The 25,548-nt window shown below is 43.2% G+C and overlaps 1 protein-coding gene across 1 annotated transcript in view; it reads left to right on the forward strand.

The window, feature by feature from the left end:
• The window catches only part of VAMP4 (vesicle associated membrane protein 4), a 111,671-nt gene that overhangs the window by 55,339 nt on the left and 30,784 nt on the right, over positions 1-25,548 (forward strand). The window contains exons 6-7 of the mRNA XM_069231444.1: positions 13,476-13,576; positions 18,034-18,113. Coding sequence (XP_069087545.1) covers positions 13,476-13,576; positions 18,034-18,113 — 181 coding nt within the window. The remainder of the gene's footprint in view (positions 1-13,475; positions 13,577-18,033; positions 18,114-25,548) is intronic.

Below are 25,548 nucleotides of genomic sequence, written 5' to 3' on the forward strand. Positions count from 1 at the left end.
GTAGACCGCTAGTTTGTTTTCTAAGTAGTGTAAGAGAATATAAAGGTTGGAATATGCGTGCTTTCTCAGGAAGGCACAATATTAAGTGAAGCATATTTAGACTGAAGTGTATTATCTGACCTTGGCACAGTTTTAACTATATAGTATGTTCTACATGTATGAAGAAGTGTACCAGGTCAAAATTGGGGCACACGTCCAGAGTTGTGCGAATGACTCAAAATAGAATAGTGGTGATCTAGGTCACATGTTCAGGTAATCTATTTATTATGAAAATGTAAACATCTGTGTAGGGGCACTTTAAAAGGATTCTTTAGGTACCACCTCCTTGGTGCATCACTTGGGCCAGAACAGACTTTGAAGAACTTCTCTCAGTGTATCACGGATCGTGCCGAGACAGTTGCCCCCGCCAAGCCAGCCAAACCTAAAGTACCGGCCAGGAGGGCCAGCTGGTTCATCCCGGAGTTGAAATCTTCCAAAAGCAACTGCCAGGCAACTACAAAGGGAGTGACATGCCAGTGAAAAGACAAAAGACCATATCTCCTTTAAAACGGCACTCAACCAGTACCACATCTCCTGAGAGGAACAAAGAATATGCTAGCAGACTGCATAGAAGCCAGAACAAACCACAGCAAGGAGCTCTTCGCCATCGTGAAAGGCGTTCTCTAACTCCACAGCCTCTGGCACTGACATCACTCCCTCCCAAAAACTGCGTGACACCCTGTTGGACTTCTTCCACGACAAGATCTCAGCCATTTATGGGAATTTCAAACCCCTACTCCCCCGCTGTCGACAGCATCAGCCTACTCTCACCCACGAACACAAACCTGAACTTCTGCTCAGCCACTGGGACCCTCTTATGACTCAATCCACAATCTCCATCATGAACTCTGAACACTGAGGAGCACCCACAAACCCATATGCCCTCCCTCCCCCCCAACTCTTCAGGCTCTGTAACAAGACGATTGGAAACTAGCTCAAAGTCCTGAATGCCTCCATCACCACGGCCTCCTTTCCCGAGGCCTGGAAACACGCAGCTCACCTTCTCATGGACCCGTCGACCGCCTTTGACATAGTCTCCCACCACATGTTTATCATTAGACTCCACCAAACTGGAATCCAGGGAAACACCCTCAAATGGATCACTTCATACCTCACCTTGAAAACCCAGAGAGTCAGTCTACCACCATCCACCTCGGAACCCAAAAAGACCTTCTGCGGCATCCCACAAGGATCGTTCCTCAGCCTCACCCTCTTTAACACACACATGACAACCCCCCTTCCCCCAACCCTGTCCAAAACACCATTACGGCGCACAGGCTCAATGAAATCTCCTATGCCGACAACACCCAGCTCATCCTTTTGTTGTCAGAAGACTCCTCCACCAGAACCAATTTCCACAGATGTATGATGAGTGTTACGGACTGGATTATGGACAACTGTCTCAAGCTCAACACGGAAGTCCTCATCTTTGGGAACAACACCTTGCCATGGAAGGACATATCTCGACCCTTCCCTCTCCCCGACAGACCACGCCCACAACTTCGGTATCCTCTTGGTCAGAAAGTTATCTATGCAGAAACAGGTAAACAGTCTTATCAGCCTGCTTCCACGCCCTAGGCATGCTCTGTAAGATCCTCAGGTGGCTCCCAATCAACCCCTGAAGGACTGTCACTCAAGCCCTCGTTACAAGCAGGCTGGACTATGGTAACACACTTTACGTAGGAATCACTGCATGCCTCCTAAAGAGACTACAGACAATACAAAACTTAGTGGCAAGACTTCCTTGACCTCATCAGATGGACTTTCATCACCTCATGCCTCAGGAAGCTACACTGGCTCTGAATCCAGAAAAGATGCTGACCCCCGCATACAAAGCCCTGCACAACAAAGGACTAGCATAAATCAATGAACGAAGGACCTTCCACAAACCAAACACACCTGTGATCCGCCTCCCTCTTCCTTGCAGACACCCCTGGATCCGCAGGTCCGAATACTGAGGACACCCCTTCTCTCACCTGGTGGCCAAAGCCTGGAACGACCTCCCTCTGCACCTCAGGAACGTCGCATCACATCACTCCGGGAATTCAGAATAGGACTCAAGACATGGCTGTTCGAATGACGCAGCTAGCAACTCCAGCACCTTAAGACCCTTATAGTATACATCCTGATTGATTGAGGTCAAGGCTGAAGGGTCACAAGTCTGAGGGAAAAACCGTATCTTGGGGTGTATTGTTGCATCTGTGCTGAAGGCTCTAAATTTATGGGTGAATGCTCAAAGTAAGGATTCTGATACATTGAATGCAGTGGTATGTGCTGGACCTTCCCTGGGAATGGTTCTTGCTGCATTGATTATGTTGGCTGGTTGTCTCGTGGGTCACACTGTTATTCTGTGAGACTACCTGATAAGAATGTATAAATTGTGAGGTGGTACTTGGGTGCTGGTGTTTGAGTTGTTGGAACTTGGAGAATACTCTGTGAAAGGACCCTATTGCTGCATGTTTGGCTTAATGTCAATGTTTTGAGGTTAGCCCCTGATGCTGCAGGTGTGAGATGTCGCTGCATTGACTTCTGTGATGCACTCATGCTGCAGGTATTTGTTGGTGCATTGTGAATGCTCAATTGTGTGCCTCTTATGCAGCATATTTCGATTATTAGTGCTTTTTGAGGACTGTCGCCACAGTAACATTCCTTGTAAAAACACAAAGGGGTTGAGAATTGTAAGGCTGGCAGGCCTCAAAGAATAGAGAATAGCCTCAGGAGGTGATGCCTTCCTTGAATCCGTGAATAACTAACTCGCAATCGTGTGCAGGCACAAGGATTTGAGCAAGCGGTTGTGTGTCCTTGGTGAGAGATGTGGTTGGTCAAGGAAAGAATCCCTTTGTATGGTTTACCTTACCCCACCAGCTGTACCATTTGCTGTGCCCATCCAGAAAAACCTATTCGCGATTTGTCCCTTAAGTCCGGCATGCCACCGAATTTCTAAGGCCCACCATCCTTTCAATTGCCTAACATTTGGTTTTCACACACAGCCATTGTGCCCATCATCCCAGTCTGACCGTCTGGCAGATTTTGGCCCCTCATTCCAGGCTTGTGATAGCTTTAAAACTTTCGTTTGTCTTTAAGGCTCTTATTAAGAGTGCTGGTGATCCGATATCCTGAAATGACAAACTCTTAACTGTCATATTGATTGTGACACACCAAAATGTTGCCTTATTGATATCCGTGTGTCACCTTTTTCAGAGCACAGAATACACTTCATCTCACTGTTGCCTTTCAATTTTTTCTTTTTAAATTATTATATGTGCTTAACATTTTTTTATTATTGACTATTAAATTTCAGCATATTTAAATTTGCTTGGATCTTCCAAATAGGGAGCTCTGATCCTTGTTTGTTTCATGATACCCCCAGGCCCCTAGTGGTTCCAGGGTTACCCTTGATTCCTAGTGTGCTATACCAGTGGTTCCCAACCTTTTGGCTTCTGTGGACCCCCCACTTTATCATTGCTGGAACCTGGGGACCCCCACTGAATCATTATTAAAATCTGGGTACCCCCCACTGAGTCATTACTGAAAGCTGGGGACCTAATATGTTAATATTATTTAATTTTCTGAGCAGTCGCGAACCCCCTGAGGAGGCTTTGTGGACCCCCAGGGGTCACTGGACCACAGGTTGGGAACCACTGTGCTATACTGTTGACAAACATTCTGTCTAACTTAATGTTGTGTCCTAAAATTGTTTCCAAAAGAAATTGCAGTATTTAGTGTCTTAAATGTGGTTTACAAAATATTGCGCCATTGGAATTAATAACAAACTCTACACTTTATTTTGTACTGGACATTATTCTGTAACCACGCCATTGTGAATGTTCTGTTTGTCCCACAATATTGGGCATCCCAATCGTTGGTTCATTGGAACTGCTAGGTTGGGAGACCGTAGTGTTTTCAGATTCGGGTTGTTGCTGTATTGAGTGATCAATCGTGAATCCCTTGGGTTGTCAATAAATTTTCATAGCCTGCCTTCTCTCTGAATGTATTTTACTCTTGTGCCCATGAGACTGCACTATCTCAGTGTTTCGGTTTGTTTAAGGAAATTTAAAAAACTGACTTCAGCTGGCTCTGCCAGGATGTTAGCAGCATGCACATACACTTGCAGAAACAATGAGTGAAGAGACGTAAGTAATGAGAATGGTGCTCACATTACCACACACTTAATTCCAGTAACTGGAAATGCAGCTGGTGCTTCTTTTGCAACTCCAGCTTAGTGCGTTATTGGAGGTTGCTGTGGACTCTAGAAATCTGGTGCTTGCTCATAACTCTGTTATGGGGCCACGTGCTCAGTGTTTTTTTCACCTCACGTTCTTTTTCAGGTCTCGCCTGCAACATGTGCTCACTTGTAGGCCACTTATTGAATACAGTTAAGTGGCTTGCAGCCTGTCCAGTGCTTAACATTCGTTGGCTTCATTGTGAGTTTTGTGTGCTGCTTTATAATTGGCCAGCAATTCTCACGTCGTTTTTTATTTTTTTTATTTTATTTTTTTCTGCTAGAGCATAGACCAATTACTGATTATTTCAGCTTGATTGCTTCCCTTCTCCTGATTGTTGTACGATCAAGGTACTACCTTTTTGCCCTTCTTCTTTTATAGAACCTCTTGTAATTTCTAACTGTTTTACTATGCCTCACACTTCAAAAAAAGCCATTTTCTCCTTTGAAATGAATATTTATGGTGATGTTATCTGCTTCCAAACTAATTTTTAGATGGACAGGAGCACAATCGCTTTCTTTGTGATAGGATTTTTGCCACACGTCTTATTTTGTTTCTTTTTCAAGCGTGGGGAAGGTAATTGATTTGCTCACAATCGCGAATATGTTGTGCCAAGACGTAATAAGTATTGGCTAAGCCAATAAGTTGCACTTGTTAGACCATTGCCTTATATTTATGCTGTACAGTATGGGTGTGAGAGATTGGATTGTTGGTTGACTGGGATGTGACACCCTGATCAGGCAGCAACAACAGTTCTTGTCAGGGTAAGGCACAAGTAAGCTCCAAATTAACCTGTGCTCACCCTCCGGTAGCTTGGCACAACGCAGTCTGCCTTAAATTGAAGGCAATGTATAAAATATTTGACAGTGCTTCAAACAGAAAAGTGAAACACCACACAAGATCAGGAAAGTAGAACGTAACATGATAAATAAAACTAGATTGAAACAACAAAACTCCAATAAATAGAACGGGAGTTATAATTTTGTAAAGACAAAATTGTACAATGGTGCTTATAAGTCAAAAGCTCCAACCAGGGATATTTGGTCACGCCCTACTGGGACAAAGTCAAAAGTTCAGACCAATCACAGTGGATTGTGTCGACTGGCCTCAGGAACCCAGTTGGGCCCCTTGATCCAAAGTACCTTAAATGAGGGTTGCGGAGCAAAGCATCAGTCCCGATCCATGCAGTACAGGGAATGCGCTGATTCTCCACACAGCAGCGACGAGGCGTCTGAACTGATGAGCACATGGGCTGCAATGTGGAGTTTCATCAGAAAGGCTTAAGTCAACGGAAACAGACACCCTGCAGTGTTGATTCCAAAAGCGATGCGCTGGTGTCAAGAAGAGAGGTAGAGAGGGGAATGATTTTTGGTTGTGCCTGTTTTGACCCCACAGTAGAGCTGATCCATTGATTTTCTCCACACAGCGGCAGTGATGCATCAATTCTCTTCCCGCAGCCGAGGGTGCATCTGTTCTGCTGAAGCAAGCACCTTAGGCCCACTTCCGAGCGTCCAGGACTGGGGTGGCATCACTTAGCAGGACAGACTCTGATAGCACAGTCCAGGTGCAGGAGCATTGCGGTTGAAGTTTGTTTCTGAGGTTTTAGATTAGGAGGCCAGTCAGCTGGCCTTAAAGTCACTGTGACTTGGGGAGATTCAGGCCCAGTCCTACTCACTTCAGGCAAAGGTCAGCAAAGCAGGACTTTAACAAACAGCAGTTCAGCAGAATGACAGGCTTTCAGCGGCACAGCAGTGCTTCTTCCTTGCGGAGTATCCACAGGTCCAGAGTGTACTGAGTTGGTGGTGTCAGAGGCCCAGTACTTCTACCCAGTTGGGCCTTTGAAGTGGGGGAGACTTCAAAGTCATGTCTTTGAAGTGCAGAGTTCCTGCATTGGCTCCAGAACCACTCCATGGGATTATGGAGCCATTTGTGTGTGGAAAGGACACAGCTTATTCAGGTGTAAGTGAGGCTGTGCTCTAGCTCCTTCCTCCCATCCTGCCCAGGATGACCCATCAAGGCCCATTAGGTCACTCCTGAGCTTCTAAGCTCCCATTGTGGGTGGCTGTCTAGGAGCAATACACAAAGCCTGGCTGTCACACCTTCCAGACATTTGATCAGGGAAAGGCACTAGGCACCAAATGGCTGAAGTAAGAAAATGTCAATTTTCTAAAAGTGGCACTTTCAGAATTTCAATTTAGAATCCGACTTCACTATAACTCACAATTTTAAATTGTGATTCCAGGGACACCAGACTCAGTCTATCTCTTCCAGGTGCTGAATTGCATTTATAAGATATAATAAGGTAATCTCAGTGTTAATCTATGGGAGAGATAGGCCTTGCAGTGGTGAAGGTTTTTCATCAACAGGACATGTAAAACTTAAAATGTACTGTCCCACATTTTAAATACACTGCACCATGTCCTGGGATTTGCCTAGGGCCTACCTTAGGTAAACTGTATCTGTATTGAAAAGGAAGGTTTTGGCCTGGAAAAAGGTTTACTCTTCCAAGTCGAAATGGCAGTTTAAAACTGCACAACACATAGGCTCTGCAGTAGCAGGCCTGAGACATGATTAGGAAACTACTCAAGTGGGTGGCACAATCAGTGCTGCAGGTCCACTGGTAGCATTTAATTTACAGACCCTGGAGACATGAGTGCACTTTATTAGGGACTTATAAGTACTTGTACGGAAATTAAATATGCTAATTGGGGATGAGCAAATGTAACCACATTTTAAAGAAAGAGCATAATAAGCACTTTAGCACTGTTCACCTGTGTTAACGTGCATAGAATTCTAAGGCCAATAAAAACAAAGTCTGCAGAAACAGGAGGGCTGAAGGCAAAAAGACATGGGGAAACCACACCAAGATGCAAGGTCTAACAATGGGAAATGCCAACTTTGCCAGTGATTTGTGTCCATACTCTATAGCAGCGTGGCTGATGTGCAGCATTATGATTCGTCCAGAGCTAATTCACTTACAAACCAAAATACTGCCTGCACTGTAGGGGTGTTCTTAAACTAGTTTTAGCCACACTGCAACACATCTGTGCTGCTGTACAGCTTGGCAACAAAACCCTGCCAAAGTCAGTAGCTCTTCTAGTCGAGATCTGCCAATCCTTAAGTCTGGCTTGATAGTGCAGCTGTTATGACCATATCTGATCAACATTAAAGGGGGGTTCAGAAGCACTACTGTGAGAGGCACATTGACTCCTCCCACATGTTGATATGCTTGAATATAGCTTTTGACTGGGCAGAAGATGTGTGCCTGCCCTGAAAAAGTGGTTGTAGTGCAGTTTTTGCCTTGTTGGAAAGGCTATGGTGAATGCAATAATACTGAGCTAGTTATGGTGCTGATTCAGTAATCGGGCTGTAGGTCAGATACACGTATTTAAATTTGACATGGAGTAGGCCTAGCTCATTTATTCTGTAAAGCTTGTATTAAATTCAACCATTTAAGCGTGCGTGTGTGTTTGTTACAACATGCTAAAGTCTGTAGTGAGGCATTTTGGTACTTTTTAATGTAATGTCCTAGATTAACATGTAGTCAAGTGGTGTGTTTGTGTGTGTGCGGTTTTTTTACTTTTATGTTTGTTTGTTTTTATGGTTACTCACTCTGACAATCTGATGATTATTTTGTGGGGAAGCGTTGGTTATGGTGATCAAGCAATGATAAAGACTACATATAGGCCTGGATTGTTCACTGGGGAATGTGTTTTTTTTTTTTTTCTTTCTTCGGCTTCTTTCCCCATCTCCCAGGGCCTGGATAATAGGTCTGAAATGTTTATATGGAAAGTTAGGACCAGGGCAGCTATTATTGCACTGTATTAAAGACTGAATGGATCTTGTCATGGAATCTCAGATTTCTATATTAGATAAGTATTTTGTGTTGGTTTCCCATTCTGACAAACCTTGGCTTTAAAAGAATTGTTTATTAAAATGTATGCCCTATGTGTGCTGGTTTGTTCACAAAGCAGAAGGGAGCAGTTTACAGTGCCTAGCCTGTGGCCTAGAATTTGATTGGTTTAGTGGTAAGTTATGTTTGATGCCATAGGTCTTAGGTGCCTATAGGTCTGCTTTATTTATTGAGAAAAGCATTTGTTGAACCTAGTAGGCCTTTAAGGGAGGATTGGTGTTACACTGTTAAAGACTGTAGATGGGGACTTTGTTACATGTGAGGGCACCTTACTATAAAGTTTATAGGTGTTGTTTACGACCTTTGACAATCATTGCTGGCATAAGATTTACACAGTTAAACTCCATTTTTGGCCCCTGGAACTGTACATTGTTTTGCCAACTGTCATGTTGTATAAGTTTAGAATTTTATAGCTGTCTGATGGTTGCTTTGTTGGAAAGTTTATGCTCAATATAGTAGTACTGAGTTGGCTGCGGTAAAAAGCCAATTTTAAAGACCATCCCTGGTCCGTTCATTGCAAAAGTTCCACCGTTTCATAATAGACACAACCTGTGCCATCTGATTAAAATAAAGGCAGTATACCTGACTTATTTATTATGAAAAACAGAAGTTGGTCAATAGACCTTAACAGTGGATTCTTATTACACCCTGTTAAAGCATGTAGGTGTGTATTGTGTTACATGGAATTTCACTAATGGGCAAGTATTGGCCATGTGAAGCCTATGGTGCTCTATGGACCTGGCAAAGCCTGTATGTAATGCTGCCAATGTCGTATTGGTTTTTCTACAGTGTTGTGGAAACAAACAAAATAATTTCCAAAACCCTCATACGACAGACTGAAATATTTGTCTTCCATGCTGTTGTAATCAATAAAAATCAATACAAAATGCATGCATGTGATTACATTTACTTACATAGAGTGACTTGGGATCAACACTTTTGATATTAGTGTGTTCCATCCTCGGCTTCTTTCTTTGGCTTGAGATCTGGCCTGTAACGTTGCTTCTTCCCAGACTACAAAAATGGGTAAGGTGGACATTTTTTAAACATTGCCCTAAATCACTGAATTTCCTGGGAACATTCCATAAAATGGATTCCCTTCTGTGAGGCACAGATGAGCCAAAAAACAACCATATTCAAAATAATTTCTGCTCCAAAACAAGCAGTACAAGCTGAGTTGCTAGGTCTGCCATCTACATGGAGCCAAACAAACTCAGACGTGTTACCTTATTGGGCTTCATTGGTTCAGTACAGCTGGAGTTCCTAGACCCAACTTTTTCAGTTTTACATCCAGGCATATAATTCCCATCTCTTCCACCTCTGGAAGTTCCGCCCCTGCTGCTTTCATTTAGAAATATAGTTCTTCAGGGTATATAAAGACTGCCTGGACCATCCAGTCCACATCCAGTGTACTGTGGTGCATGAGTGTATGGCAGTCTGGTATTCCGGTGCCTCTCCTTGTTCTTTGTGTATTTAAATGTTATTCAGGTCCTGGAATAGCGTGGTCTTTACATGTTGTGTCTCTGATTACATTGGTTTTCTGAAGGGGGTGGCTCCTTTGCAATGGCTCGAAGATGTGTGCAGTTAAAGTGTTAAATTTTTAGTATTAAGTATTTCTCATTATTAAAAAAGTGCACACAGTCCCATCAGTTTGGAGCGGGATGCAACTCCTACACTCCACATAGCGCTCCTTAACTTGAGCAGCATTTAACAAAACCTTTGCGGTTAGTCACTTTACATTTTTGTTTATCTCACTACTACAGCTAACGTTGCCACAGATCATTGAATGAATAAATAAATGAATGGTTGAGGTCTATCTGTCTGCTCCCTTCATGGGATGTCCATTCAGTTACTCGCATCTCTTCTGGTGCCTTCGAAGCCCGTGGAGAGCTGATCCTGTCCTTGCTATTTTGGCCGTCTTTCCTTCATGTTACATTCCTTTCACAGCCCCTGCTTCTCTGTGGAAGGAACGCTGATGGTCCAGTTACTTACACTAAGGTGTTTGTTGATCCACACATCTGCCCTGATCTGTTTTGTTTTCTCCATTTAGTATTGCTTTGGCTCAGAATAAGCAGTCTTGTGCAGTAGGCGAGTTATATTTACAACATGACGGTAACCTTTTCATAAAAGACCAGAGCATGCTTGTTTAGGAGTCACTGAAGTGGAGAGTCGGGAGCTCCTTCAAACTCTGTTGGCGCGGCCTCCTGTGTGCTACTGTTATAGTTGGTCTTCAAACGTGTGTAATTGTTTAACGCACCTTGTGATTGTGTAACATACCTTAACGTCCGTCCGTCTGTGTGGTCTACAGGTTTTGTAGTTTTACAAAGTGCAAGCTAGGATGCCTTGGAGCCAAGGTCAAGGGTCACGGACCGCCGCAGGATGTTTTCCCATTTGCAGTGGGTTTTACACACCCAGTGGTCTCATGCCTTTGGTTTTTAACCCTCAAGGTGGAATAATAACTGTGTTGTGGTTGGAGAAGAGATGTCAGTGGTTGAATATATTGCGGAATGTTAGCCTTTAAACATGTTTCTTTTGGAGTGCTGGGTGTAGCTCTGTATGACCAATGAAAGCTAGCCATGCTGAGCATAAATCGGTTAGTGTTGCACTTTGGTAGCCCCTGAGACCGGATCCACAAAGGTCTTCCTGACAAGTGACCTTTGACTCATGACATTTGTGGAAACGCAAATGCAACTGTAATTGACTGCGCAGATGTTTCCTTCACATATGCGCCCATAAAAATAAAGCACACGTGCTGTTAAGCAGGAGTATGCGTTTCTCTTTTTATATAGTGCCATGTTATGGGCCATAAAATAAAGTGATGGATAGTATGGGTTGCTGCACTCAAGGGTCTTAGTAAATATTCTTGGGATGTGTCGGAATGTGCTTTCAGAATTAAGCACTGTTGGATACAGAACTCTTGCATGGTGACTGGTAGTTTGAACTTTCTTTTTTTAAGTGCGTACCGGCGCTCATTTTTGGGGACTAGGACTTTTTTTCATTATCAGACTGACTTGAAGCAAGAGAGAGGTAGACGAGAGAAAGGATAAGACGATAATAGGTAAACCTTGACAAAGGTAGAACACAGGATTGCAAAACTTGGAAATGTAGAGTGGGTAGAAGAAAAAGGCAGGAGGCGAAATCAAAACTTGGCAGTTTTAGTACTTTACAGTGCCAGTAGCGGGCTTGTATGTAAAACTTTGGGACCCATCACTTTGTCTGTAAACTGTTTTGGGCTAGCAGATTTATGTGGTGTTGCAGTATTTGAAGTAAATCCCAGTCCCACTTTGAATAGGAGAGAGTTGCCACCTCTTTCTAACTATACTTAACAGAATAAAGGAGAAGAGTCCTAGGTGCCCTAACCCATTGGACAACAGTTTTATGTTACATGTTGAAACATGTTTTACGTGATCTTAGCAGAATTAAAGAAAAAAAAAAGTAACAACGTCCTCTTAACTACGTCAGTGGCCAATGAATCTGCCACAACGCACTGTACACAAGGGATTTACTGTAGGTTGTGCAGAAGAAGGCTTACAGAGGGTTGTGGGTGCAACATAAAGTGCAGAGTAGCTGACAAATGGGGCCTTTGGAAGGCAAGTATTATGTTTGATATACTCGACCTTGCTCCTTATTTTAAAGTTCTCCCGTTGTTATGATCTTCCTGTCCTACAGAGAGTAGTCCGGAATTTGGCCTGGCAGTTATTTCCTACACTGTTCTGTCCACGCAAAGTATTCTCGTGTACCTATACCTTGAAAAAGCCCAGAGCTTGCCAGCTAGCTTCGTGTGATTCAAGCACAAAAGAGGCAAACCTACAAGCTTTAACTCCAGTATTATGCCAATGAATAAATCCATGAAAGCACCTTTGCCATTTGAAGGCGTTTGTTATACAATGCGCCAGTTTGCAAGCATAAAACAGGCTAGGTTCCACACTTTAACTACGGATTTAACCCCCCTCCCCATTACAATAATATGAAGAGTTTACATGAAGTTTAAGTGTAGACATACCTTATAAACATGCTCCAACACTCATTTCGCAGTGACCAGGAACCAAAGTCCCCATTACCTTCATAGAGGTTTGTGAAGAGCTGTCCAGATTTACAGGTGATGCTCTGCTTGCGAAGTTCAAAAATATGATGGCTGTTTTCTTTTTCCAATAATCTCCATCATTGTGTTAGTCCTTATTCCTCTAATCTGATGTCTAACATTCTAAACATGTGTGCATGTTAGCTCATGAGCCCTGTCCATCTTTTAACAAAGTTACACCCAGGGCGTTTGTCATTAGGATTAGAGGGATGTGGGTGCATGCACTTGATGCTGATAAGCCACTTCAGTCTGCACATGACCGAAAAAAAACAGCTGGTCAAATTTAGGGAAGTGGGTGAGGGTGTGGGTGTGCTTAGTGTAGTCCACTCAATGGAATCCACAGATGAGGAACAACTAGGTTGGTAAATGATGTAACTGTGTTAATGAAAGCTCTTTATTTGGTATATTTTGCTTCACAGTACTTTTACGTATTACATTTCTGTGACAGAGCTACTCCGTTTGTTATGCACTGCAGTCTGCCTGTAACTGATTTGAGCCAATGGCTTCTGAAGTTTCCCGTATTGTAAAGTTTCCTTTTACTTATTTTATAGATTTTATTATAGCAACTGTGTCAATGGGAGATAACGATGGCTCATGGCCGCACCACATCCCCAAAGATTACATGTCTACTGCAGTCCACTCAATCTTATGGCAGCAATGATGCCACCACATTAATTTGATAAACCACACATAAGTACTGATCCCCACCCACCCCCTTTGTGTGCATCACTCCGTGATGTGAGTGTCACAGAATGCACCTCTGTGTTCTTAAGTGTTCTTAAGTGTATGATACATAAACTGAGCGCTACCTTAGGCTGTGCTCATGCAGTTTGTAATAAATGATGCCAACAGAAATGTTAAATGAGGTAGCCTAAGGTCAAACGTTTAAAACAAGTGACGCCTAAAACTGATTGAGCCCACAAATGCTTGCTGCGGTTTGAATGCTGAGAGCCCAACGAGCTAATGTCTAAAAAGGAGACACCAAATTCAGAGGTGCCACTGTGAGGTTACCCATGAACATCCAATCCCCTTAAAGTGTAACTGAGTATTTGCTTTTCCATGAACCGAGTATTCAGAGCCCCGTGCTTCAAGCATCTTCTGACCAACTTTCCACTCTTCCCACCAAGGACTTGATTATTTTTTGTCTCTATCCCAAACGTGCTGTGGAATAGACTTTGGAAACGTCTTTGTAATGATGTTTTTGTGTTCTTCTTGCCAGTGTCCAGAACCAGGTGGATGAGGTCATCGATGTTATGCAAGAGAATATCACCAAGGTGATCGAGCGAGGAGAACGACTTGATGAACTACAGGACAAATCTGGTGAGGGATGCGAGACGCATGCTTCCTTGATAACATAAGCTGAGCCTTTATGATCTCAGGGTTTTGATGGTGGCGTCCTCATTTTCGAAGACTCTTTCAAGTGGTTTTTATACTTTGTCGAATACTTGAGTGATGCTTCTTTGAGTTATAAAGTGCCATTTTATTTGTGGTGTAAATTAGGCAATTGGTTTTTCTGTTGCGAGGAGGCAAGAGGGATTTAGTATAGAAAGCAACACGCAAATACATACTCAATCAGTGTCGACTCTATTACAAAACACAATGATAATGAAATTAGATTACAATTTAAAGAATAACAAACTCGAAATGACAATGTTAATGTTGTTTCAGTGAGCCATAAAAGGTTGAAATCCTACACTCCCTCCTCATTATTAGTCTTGCCATCACCACCACCACCACTTTGTCGTCGGGGGGGGGGGGGGGGATCCAGAGGACAGGGTGCTCAATTTGACTAGCCAGGTCTTCAGCTTCTTGTCGAATTGAAGAAAGGCGGAGGCTCTAATATGAAGTGAGTTTGTTCCACACTTTACGAGTGATGTAAGAGAAGACCCATTCTCCAGAACGTGTTCATGATGTGTGGAATCAGTGCAGGTATGAGTCCTGCGGAGGTGTTCTAAGTTGTGTACTGTCTTGAAAGTATGAATGAGGAGATTGAAGGTGCTTATCTTTTTTTCTCTTTCTGATAGACGTCTAACAACAGGCTCTTCACCTTGGAATATTCCCCAGACATTAGACTGGATCCGGAAATTTTTTAAGCGGTACCCATTTGGGCAAAGAAGCCATTGAGAGGGTGACAGCTTCAGAAGTAGGTCAGGTGTCCCACACTTGCCTTATTTTGACACCGGCCCGAGCAGTCTTCGTCCTCCAGACTATGGCGGACCTCCTAACGCCGTTTGTGTTCACTGAAAACGTGCCACAGTCACGCCTCACTCCTTCACAGAGGCTCCCTTTCATCAAAGCCATTCTAGGCATGGTGCAGTTTTGTGCCTTTCTCCAGAAAAGAGTGCAGGGCATTCTGGCTTTAAGATGTTTCTTCCTCGGTCCTGGATCTCAGTGACTGACTCTCAGGCTGCCCGGACTAATGGCCTCCTACATCCTGCTGGTAAAGCACACCAGTTGGCATATGCAGGCTTTGTAGGGTAATTTGAAGTCCCAGGGGGATCTCTCTGACCTAATCCAGAATTAGAAGTAAACATCAAAAGATCTTTAGTGTTGGCTACTGTGCCGCGATTGGGTAAGGGCCAGGCCTTTCTCCCTACCCCAACCGAACTGACAGTGTTGATTAATGCATTGCTTCTGGGCTGGGTCAGCCACCTGGGAGCAATTGGAGATCCACTACTTAAATCTGTTGGGGTTGAGCAGTGTGCTTGACGTTGAAGACTTTCCTAACATCCAACAATGGTTCATTTGTTCAGACAACACTATCAACATGTGCTATTGCATCAAGCCAGGTGGTGGTTGGGGGGGGGGGGGGATTGGGGGTCATAGTCCTTTTGCCAGGAGGCCCTGCACCGCTGGATGTGGCTAAAACGTCAGGGGATTTTACTGGTGGTGCAGCACCCGATAAGATCTTTGAACGCTAGGGTGGAGGAATTCAGTCACCAACACCACCTACAGGTCAACTGGAAGAATGCTAAAAACTGGCGGTGGTGACAGATGTGAACAGTTCTCTGCTGGAATTGGAGAAGGAGGCATCTGGGAGAGGTGAAGATAAGAGAACCTTGCTTTCAAGGGGAGACCTGTCTCCACATCAGCCTGTCTGAGCTGTGAGTCAGTCGCTTGGTGCTAAGGGTGTTTGGTTCATTCTTGCACAATGCGCTCTTCATGCAACAATAATGATCTTTGGGACAGCATTGATATGATATCAGATTACGCTGACCTGTAGCCACTCATTCCTTGTAAGAAGGGTTCCTTAATTTATTGCTGTGCAAGTTGAGGGCTACACTTACCACATAGGGACCATTTGTGTTATAAATTGTTGATCAAAGGGAGGCTGGTTCAGGTGCTTCTGCGCAACACGTCCGTTTGATGTACTGCAAAAGACAGTGCTGTGCCTCTGGAACTGGCTGGAGTGCCACAGCATTTCCCTGGTTGTGAACCACCACGGGATTTCTGAACACCAGGGGAGAAAAGGTCAGCCAACAGCGACTGGCGGATCATGAGGAGATGGCATAGGGTATCTTCTAGCAATGAGTAAAACCATGGCTAGAACTGCTTACCACTAAAGAGAACATGCAGTCTCAAAAAATGTGCTTGCTTGTGTTTCCAAGAAGGTTCTCTCCCGGAGCCACATTCTGGATAGAGTGGAGCACAGGGAATTCCTGTAGGCCTTTCCATGGCTACCTCTCCTGCCTCTAGTTCTGAAGAAGACTAGCAGTGACTGGGCCCAAGTCATCCTCATGGCTCCAGATTGGGCAAGCAAAGTGTGGTACCTGGACCTTCTAGACATGAGTATCCGTCCTCCAATCAGACTACTTCTTGTGCAGTACCTCATGTTGCAGCAGCAGTGTAGGCTTCCGAAGTGACTTTAGCTACATGTATGGAGATTGAGAGGCTGCAGTTAATGGCATTCGATCTTCATCCCAAAGATGTGGCTGTCATCCTGGCTGCCAGGTGCCCTAAGTCTGAACGCTGGACACTGGGCCAAGCTTGTAGCTTTGTGTGGCACCTGCAATACTGATCCACTACAGGGTACCCAGTCGGATGTCCTTTTATTTGTCTTCACTGTGCCCAATAAAAGTCCTTGCTGTATCAAAGTTAAGGGCTACCTCTTTGCCCTTTCTGGCTTTATTAGTGTTACCAGGCCAAAAATTGTTGTTTAAATCACTTATTGCGATGAGATTTTTGAACATTTTGAATAATTTATTTCTTTAGGCGCTTTGTGGTACCATATGTGCATGTCATTCAAACACATGCACAGCTGCCCACATGCCTTATGATTTTGTGGACTACTTGTGGTCGCAGTGTCTTCGGCGCATGAGCTAAGTCACCACCTTATGCCACCTTCTTTCCAGACAAAGAGGTACTGCAGATGCGGTGGCGTTCTTCCCTTAAGTGGTTATGACTTCATGTTGGACAGTCCATCCCTCTTCCAAAGTTCTTTGACCCAGCCCACCCCTCAAAGAAAAGGAAGAGACTCCACCAGAAGCATCCTAATAGAGCTTTGAGTTTCTATCTTGATTGCACCAAAGCCCAATCAGCTCTTTGTAGTGTTCTTTGGGGCAAAGAAGGGCAAGGCGGTGCATAAACTGACTTTGTCAAGGTGGCTAGTAATCTGAATCAAGATCTGTAACACACTGTCCATGAGGCAGTCCCCAGAGGGATTGAGGGCCTACTCCACTAGGACGAAGGCTCCTACCACTGAACTGGCATGCTGAGTACCTGTATTTGACATCAGTCGGGCTGCAGCATAGGCATTGGTTTACACGTTTAAGAAGCACTACTGCATTAATGGCTAGGTCCCACAGGAAGGACATTTTTCCCGTCCGGCCCTAAAGGACTTTTTGGTCTGAGCCATTGCACAGGACCCACCTTCTTGGGAGGTACTGCTTTGGCATCTAAAGGTGAGAAATCTGCGGTTAGAAGTATCCGTCAGAAGAAAAAATTAATTACCTTCAGTAATGCTCTTTGTTGTGGATAGTCTGTCTAACCACAGAGTCCTCATCCTCCTCCCTGTTCTGTGGTATGTCGCTTTCCTAATCTAAAAAAGGTCCCAATTTAAGAAATCTGTACTAGCATTGTTAATTTATTGTTCTGTTCTATAAGGGTGTGGACAGAGTCAAGAAAGAAACTGACGTCTGTACATAGTTTTGGCGTTTATATATAGCTTCATTTGTCACTTCCAGGGTGGATCAAGTTGCATGATTCAACCTACTGGTGCGCAGGACAAATACTGTTTGAAATCTTCTGGATCTAGTCCGGCTCCTGGAGATATTCTAAAAGTGAGAACTCTTGTTAGACAGAACATTCACAATAAGTGCATTACAGACGGTAAGTAACTTGTCATTTGAGACTGACCCCATGGTGTGAAGGAGTGCCTGACCGTTAATTTAGTGCCTGACCGTTAATTTGCAGACTACGAATCACTTGCATTTTTATAGTCTTGATATTAGAGGAAGCAATATTACACAGCATTTTGTTCCAGAGAATAGTCTGTTCAACTTTATTGAAAATCCAAGGCTGCTGCATATGAGTAAACAAACTAAGTCAGACTTCAAATCTAAAAGTGGTGTCTGCGAGCAGGAAGTTGGGCAGCAGTTACTACCTGCACAACAAAATGACACCTGTTATTGCTTTTATGGTTTAAATAAATGTGGACGTCTTGAATTCTTTCCTTTTTGTACAGAGAAGTGTACCCTTTGTGCAACCTCTCTGTACAAAGTATCTTTATTTTAGGGAAATGGCCACTTGTTCTCAGTCTATTTATTTTGTCTTTGCAGAAAGTTTATCGGACAATGCTACAGTATTTAGCAGCCGAGCCAAGTCTCTTCGAAGGCAGATGTGGTGGCGGGAATGCAAGGTGAGTGATGAGGAGAATCACATGTGATTGTTTCCCCCCCTGCCCCCCCTATGCCAGCTCCATTTCCTACTCCTCCCGCCAAAGTGAAAATTATGATGCTCCCTCGATCTACTCATTTTTAAAAATAATTCACTGTTATCTGCCCCCTAGTGTTTTCTGTTTCCAATATGAACAGAATAACTACACCAACACGTCTGATAAAATACAGTAGGAAACTTTGATTGTTAATCTCTTACATGCAAAAACAACCATTCCTTAACATTCACTCCAGAGCAAAATACCCATATTCACGCCTGTTCATCGCCCATGCTTCTCTCCTACTAAATCTCCTGCCATGCAGCCACCACTGTAGCGTTATTATGCTACTCATCTCACAGTCTGGAAGTGCACAACAATGAGGTGGTACAAAACAAAAAGGTAACGTTTTCTAAGAGGTAGCAAACAGAACGTGTTATGGACACGTTGCATGCCAATTTCCTCTTTCTAGTAGAAACTTAAATGTGCTTAGAAATTAATCGTAGAGAAAATGATCAGTTTTTAGTGCTTTCCTGGGCTCCATATGGTAGCTAGAGATGCATGTTAGTCTGCAGGGAGTGCAAGATGAAAATTTTCAGTGTCACCTATTTACCTGACTGAAGACCATCATTTTGGCTGGGGGTTTGATCATAATTTAGATCCAGACCTTCCACCGCTAAATAAATGCCACTGGTTGGACAAGTTAGGCAGTCTCCAGCCATACAGATATAATTGCTAATGGAAATCCATCCACCACCACCACCACCAAGGTCCTTTTTCACTCCCGTTGGCAACTTGTATGTGCTGATGCAAACTAGTATTAAGACCAAAATATGCCTTATTGTTATTTCATAAAGCTTTGTGTCATTTGACGCTGAGGGAGCGAGGCAAGCAAAACGGGGGCTCTTTTAAGGGTCGCAGGTTTCCTTTGAGGGCGTCTTAAAATCAGTTTGTCCACATGGTGCCTTTTAAACTTCAGTTTTCAAAGAATTTGGCCAGAAGGTTAGCTCTTCAGGTAGTTCTTTATGGGCACTTGCAAAATAATCAAATGCATTAAGTCCTTCCTCAAATATTGGATGGATCACCCCTTCCAAAGAAAAATGGACCCACGTTGTGAATTTTACAGAACAATTCACAAATACGTTGATTAAAAAGGCAATAGATATTGCAAACAGATGTGACGAAACACCCATGCACAAAACTAGGTTTAGCCCCTAAGCCATATTGCAGTGATGTGCGAGGGTACTCCCAGTCTCTCGCTAACCTTTCTTGGGCTGAGCAGTCCAGAGACATATTGCTAGATGACAGAGCCCTGCACTTCAAGTACCAAACTCTTGTTGTTGCCATACTGCTATCCAGAGATCCTCCAGCCTTTCTCTGTGAAGCTGAACCTGTATGCTTCTACTATAGTTCCTCCAGGCAGTGTCTGGACTTAATTAAACGAAGTGACTTTGCTTCTGGCAACCCTGCCCTTCCCACTGTGAATCCCATGTGATATATGTACATCTTGTGGAAGCTGGCAAACTGACCATTATTAGTTTACCTGACCACCTGACAATAGAATGTTTTCCTGTCAGGTCACTGATTGTTTGATTGCTTCCAAACATCTTGAAGTTTATACTTGATTCCGCCGGCTCTATAGCTCTTTTTTTGGGCATTATTTTTGTTGCTCTACACAGGGCTCTCTGGAGGTATCCAAGATACCTTTATGGGCATGCCCTTTGATGATGAGCAGCTGTTTAGAGAAAAGGCAGGCTCCTCTGTAGAGCACTTAAAAAACAGCACAGCAAATATGCACACGCTGTGCTTAGCCTTCCAAGCAAAACAATTCCTTTCACAGCTCAGAAAGTTTTGAGACTACTGCAGGGCACCACAGTCCCATTAGCAACAACCTTCATAGTTCTTTCAAACGCCACTACTGCCGCAAAACCTTTTGTTACCCCATTCCTCTACACCACCAAATTCCTTTGGGTTGGAGGATCTCCCATTCCTACGCATATTGGTAGACTATCATGGTGGATAGCTGGGTCATTCAATTAATATGTGAGGGCTATATCCTACCCTTTTTATCTTCACATCAGGGCAACACTTATTAAACCAGAATGTGATTTCAGGCACACAACTTGATTTTGGAGGCTGAAAATCTCTCCTTGCTGAATAAAGGGGATAGATGGTGTTCTCGACAAAGTGGCATGGGATTTTACTCTTTACTAAGTTCCCAGGAAGGATGGTGCTCTGAGGCCCATCAGGTATCTCCATTTCTTGAGCTGGGTCTTGCTGGTCCTCAGTGGAGGAGATTGGCTGTTGCCCCTGGACAGCCAGGACATGCACTTTCTTTACCGATCCTACCCACTCAGGTTCACTTTGGGTTCACAGCACCAACAGTTTGCGGTTCTGCTGTTTGGACTGATGGCTAGTCTGCAGCTGTTCACAAGTGTGATGGCCCTGGTTGCAGATTCACTGCAGAGATCAGGAGTACATATCTCGGGAAAGATGGGAAGACATTCAGGAGCAGTGCCCCACATAACCAAACTGTTATGAATACTTCTTATGATGTTCAGAGGACTGCGGATATTCAAATATTTCTGGCACAAACTTCAATCCAATTGGGACGTCTTCAGTGATTCCTCAAGAAGTCCCTCATTAGAGCCTCTAGACTTTGTGCAGATTTTCAATTGTCATCCTGGATTGGCTTTAGAACACTGGCAGCGTGAGGAAGTATTGGGAGCCATTCAGCTGTGGAGTTGGCAGTTTTACCAGCTGCGTTGCTCCTCACAGGTACCCTCAAAGTAAGCAGATGCTCGTACTTTCCTCTCCTTTCAGGGCCATAAGATGGAACATTTTCCGTAGTAGTGGAAATAATCTTCTCCATATTGAGGTGTCTGTGTCTCTTGGCCATGGTCCATAACAAGAAGTCTTTGGTTTTGTGCCCCTGCCCATGAACATGGGGATTCTTTCAAGTTTAACAGCTAATGGTGCCTGCTTTATGCATTCTCACCCATCCCATTTCTGTTAAGGGCTTGCAGAACTTGCAGGAATATTGAGCATAATTTATCTTGATTGCCTCGGATTGGGTAACAATTTGGTACACCAATCCATTGGAAGATCTGGGGGGGGACAAACTGGACTTGGTCTGGCAGTAACGGGCCAGATCATTCATCACAGTCCCGAAGCATTGCAGGTGTACTTGTGGACATGGAGTTTGGTGCCAACTTCAAATCCTTTCTGCTTGCTGCCTAAAGTTGTGGATGTGATCATGACTGCCTGGAGACAAGCCACTAATTTCTGTTTATTTGGTAAGCGTATGTTTGCCAATAAGGCCATCTTAGTGCTTGAAATGAAATAAGAGTTAAGGTCAAAAGTCTGACAAAAGGTTTTTTTTAAGGTCTCACTTCACTTCAAATGGGAAGAGATGAGAGATGTATTTGATTTGAAGGGAAAGATTGTTCCAGCGTCATGGACCAAGACCAGATGAGGCTGAGGCTCAGCCTCTGTTAATGAGCATCAAAAGATTGGAACGATGAACAGCAGTTTAGTATTTGATCGAAGTTGTCATCCAGTGGCATAGGGGGTGTAGTGATATGCACAGGTCTATTACAGTGCAGAAAAAATTCCCACTCTTATAAAGTCATAGTGGCTTAAATTGAATAAACTGTTTCACTGGAGCCAGATAAGGTCTTTCTATCCTTGTGCACGTTTTCTTATGTTAGTTTTGGGCTACTTTTATCTTGGTAATCCTGCAGCCCCAGATCAAGAATGGTACAGTAATGAATTCTTGACCTAGTACAGGTATTGGTCACATAAGCATGACGGCTTTGTAGTAAAAATAAATACCTTTTTAATGTCTTCAAAGTTTGAAGTAACATGCTTGATTTGCTTAAGAAAAGTAATGCTGGATTCTAGCATAACTCATAAGAGTTTGACTGTCTTAGCAGGAGCGAATGCTTCACCCATTGAAACTGGCAAAGCAGTACAAGTCAAATTCCCTCTGTTGCCCATTGTATCAATTTTATTTGCTGGCATTCAGCTTAAGGATGTTGGTTGCTAGCCAGCATGGAGCTTCATAGGGCCAATTAGTCAAATTTAGAGGCGAAAATCAAAAAAATTGGTGTAACTAGACTATTAGCTGTGTGTCGTCCAGATAACTGCTTTGCAACCAGAAGATGTAAGCAAGATTGGCAAGCAGTAAACTGTACACATTAAACAACTTGGGGAGGTAGTGATGAAACCTTTGGAACTCCATAATTGGTCAGAAAAGATGAAGAGAAAGGAGGTAGGAAAGCAGTCTGGGGGGGGAACGGGCACCTAAAAATAATGAAAACTGTTTTAAGACCTTATCTTCCAGTTTCTTGATAGGCTCTCAGCACTACCAGTTTGCGGTTCTGCTGTTTAGACCGATCAAAGAATGATCGCAGTGAATATCTCCTTGCTATAGAATCATTCTGACCTCTTCTATGGCTAAGGCTTCTACCAGGACTGGAGCCAATTTGCCAAACATCAAGACGGAGTGTTCTACTACTAATTTTTCAATGCATTTTCCTAAAGCTGGAAAAAGGGTAATATGACTATAGTTGTCCATCACTTCTCTATCTGCTTCGTGCTTCTTCAGAAAAGGAATTATTATCCCCTTTCTTACACTCCAGGGGAACTTTGCCAAACAGTAGTGAGTAGTACACTATTTGCAAGAGCTGGGGCAGTGTCTTGGAGGTAGGAATATAAGAAATGGCACCTATATTGTCAGAAGACCTTGATTTAATGGTGTTAAATATTGATTTAGTCTCTTCTAAGTTGATAAGACCAAACTTGCTGTATTTTACTTTTGATGTAATCTCTTCAAAGGAAAGAGGATCACAAGGGAAAGATGGTGGTGAATTTCATTTCCACATTTTGCGTGTGAATTTTTCGTATACAACAAGCCATTTCTTCATATAACATTTGCAGAGAATGTGGACTGTAATGGCAAACATTGTGCTAAAATAAATAGGTTTTTGAATAGTTCTCTGGTCGAATTAGAAGCTTCTGAGATCTGCATCTGGATAATGGAAGCTTTGGCTGATTCTGCTGTAAAGGGTGATGTCCTTCCATGGAATGTCTCCATTTGCGTTCCAGATGTCCAACTTTTAGGAGTAGGGTTTCAGAAAATAATTTGTTCAGGGTTTAACTTGGTCTTAGTAACAAATGTTTAACTGGAGCGACCAAATTATGTGCACTTGTTAAGTTATCATTACGTGTCTTTGTGCTTCTGCCGCAGAATTAATTTTCATATTGTTAATCGGGCTTCCAAAATTTCAGTACATTTGGCTAACTTAATGTTTTTTCCAAAGTGCGCCTGATAGTTTTTTAGGCTACAAAATGTACAATACTTTTTTCTCTCTTGAAGAAGTTCAAAGTGTTCTTAAAGTTTTGTTGAGAACTAGATTTAACCAAGAGTATGGCCCAGATTGTGGGTTTGTCCCTTTACAGTTTGAGAGATTCCAAACATGCTTATGAGTTTATAAGTCTTACTGCTGAATGTTATGCATTATAATCTGAACATTAAAGTTACCTAAAATGATTGGTTTTGATAAGCGCAAAAAGAGCAGTACCTGTATACTCCTAACGTTTCACGAAAGATGTAGCGTCTCAATTAGATTTACTTACAATATAAACTTCTTTATAAACTGCCACATCCCTCTTTGGAGGGTTTAATACACTCGCAAAATGCTTAAATTCTCAGGGAATCTTTTTTACTTGCATGGGGCTGGAGCTATCATTTAACTATGTTTCAGCTATCACAAATACATCAGAAGCTTGCTGTTGAGTGAGCTCTTAGATGTTCATGCTGTGGACTGAGAGAGCACACATTTGGAAGTGCTTCTTGTAGTTTTGGTTGGGAGAAGCCATCTCTTTTTCAGCGGCCAGTTGAAATGTTGGCAGTAGTCTGTCATATTATTTTGGTCCTGAAAGATTGGGTATTCCATCTTTTTCCCCATACATTTTATTTGTTTCTTAATTGTTTGAGGGGGAAATAGATTAGGATGTAATGAAATAAGTGTAGGGAATAACCTTTTTACTTTGAGGATCCAAACAGAATCATAACTGTCCACCAGCATGATACAGGTACTCTGCACAGACTGACTTAGTTTTGGCACATCCATGAGTGCACCCTCTAAGCTTGTGTGTTGAAATAGGTCTGTTGGCCCCTATACATGCAGCAGGACTTTTGTTCCACAAGAAACTAGAGCATTGACACTCAAAATGGTGACTCAAAAAGTTGCCTGGCTAATCTTCAAAGATGGCAACCTGCAGGTCAAATCAAATCACCTAGTCAATTCCCCAAAGACAAGGGCTAGCCGTATTAAAGCGCCGATTGCAGTGCCTGCTCTAGACTCTGTTCACAAAACAAATTTAGGGATCTGGGAGCATCACAATCCTGTAGGAAATTATTGGGGTGGAAATATGACCGTGCAGCAGGTAAATAAGCTAAAATTATCTGTAATTATAACTATGTGAAAATGATGTTTAAAAGTCAAGAATGCCCAGTAGTAACTTGCAATGTAACTAGTGCACATTTCTTGGTTTAATGGCAAGCTCGGATTGGAGTAGCACAAGTACAGTCCCCACACATAGGCAGGACACACGTTAATTGCTGTTTTTGTGCGTCATGATCATTTTTGCAGACTAGACAACTCTCCCATGGACTGGACAGACCCCCATCTGCTTACTATAAAAGCTGCATGCCTTATGGCCCCTCTTAAAGTATCATTTGCCTTTAAATTTTCTAGACACTGGCACAAGATTGAGGAGCAGAATTTGACTTGTGCACTCAAGGCCGGGTGGAACCAGTCTAGAGAAACCCCCATGTCAGCGTGGGAGGGTTTTGAACAAGGACTTGGTATACTAAGGAATTAAAACATTTTCAGGAAAGGAGGTGGAGGTTCCACCAGAACCCAGAGGAGAGAGCCAAGCTTAGGGCTCAGTTAGAGAACTATAAATCAGCAATCAAAAAAGCTCTATATTCGTAAAATTAAAGAAGCGGATAACTGGCCCAGAGAACATTTTATGGTGGTCCGGACTCTCACTTCTCCCCATTGCCCCCCCCACCTTTGCCCCGGCGTTAGAGAACTCGTTGGAGTTCTGCCAAAGGGTTGCTGATTGTTTTAAGAATAAAATTCTTCAACTTCATGCCAATTTTAGGCAGCCACTTATGGAGATGAGAGGGGATGACCATGGAATAGATCTGGTTCCAGATCTTGGCCCTAAGCTCACTTGCTTTTCAATGCTACAGGCACCTAAAATTAAAGAACTTCTAGGAGGATTGAAATCAGGTTCTCCTTTAGACCCATGTCCTCCTAAGATTTTAAATCTAGTTCCTGATTTGATTTTGACGGCTCTTGTACCAGTTTATCAAGAAATCTTGACGGAAGGACGTTTTCCTCCT

Source organism: Pleurodeles waltl, chromosome 4_2 (assembly GCF_031143425.1).
Source record: "Pleurodeles waltl isolate 20211129_DDA chromosome 4_2, aPleWal1.hap1.20221129, whole genome shotgun sequence".
In the NCBI taxonomy this organism is placed as follows: domain Eukaryota; kingdom Metazoa; phylum Chordata; class Amphibia; order Caudata; family Salamandridae; genus Pleurodeles; species Pleurodeles waltl.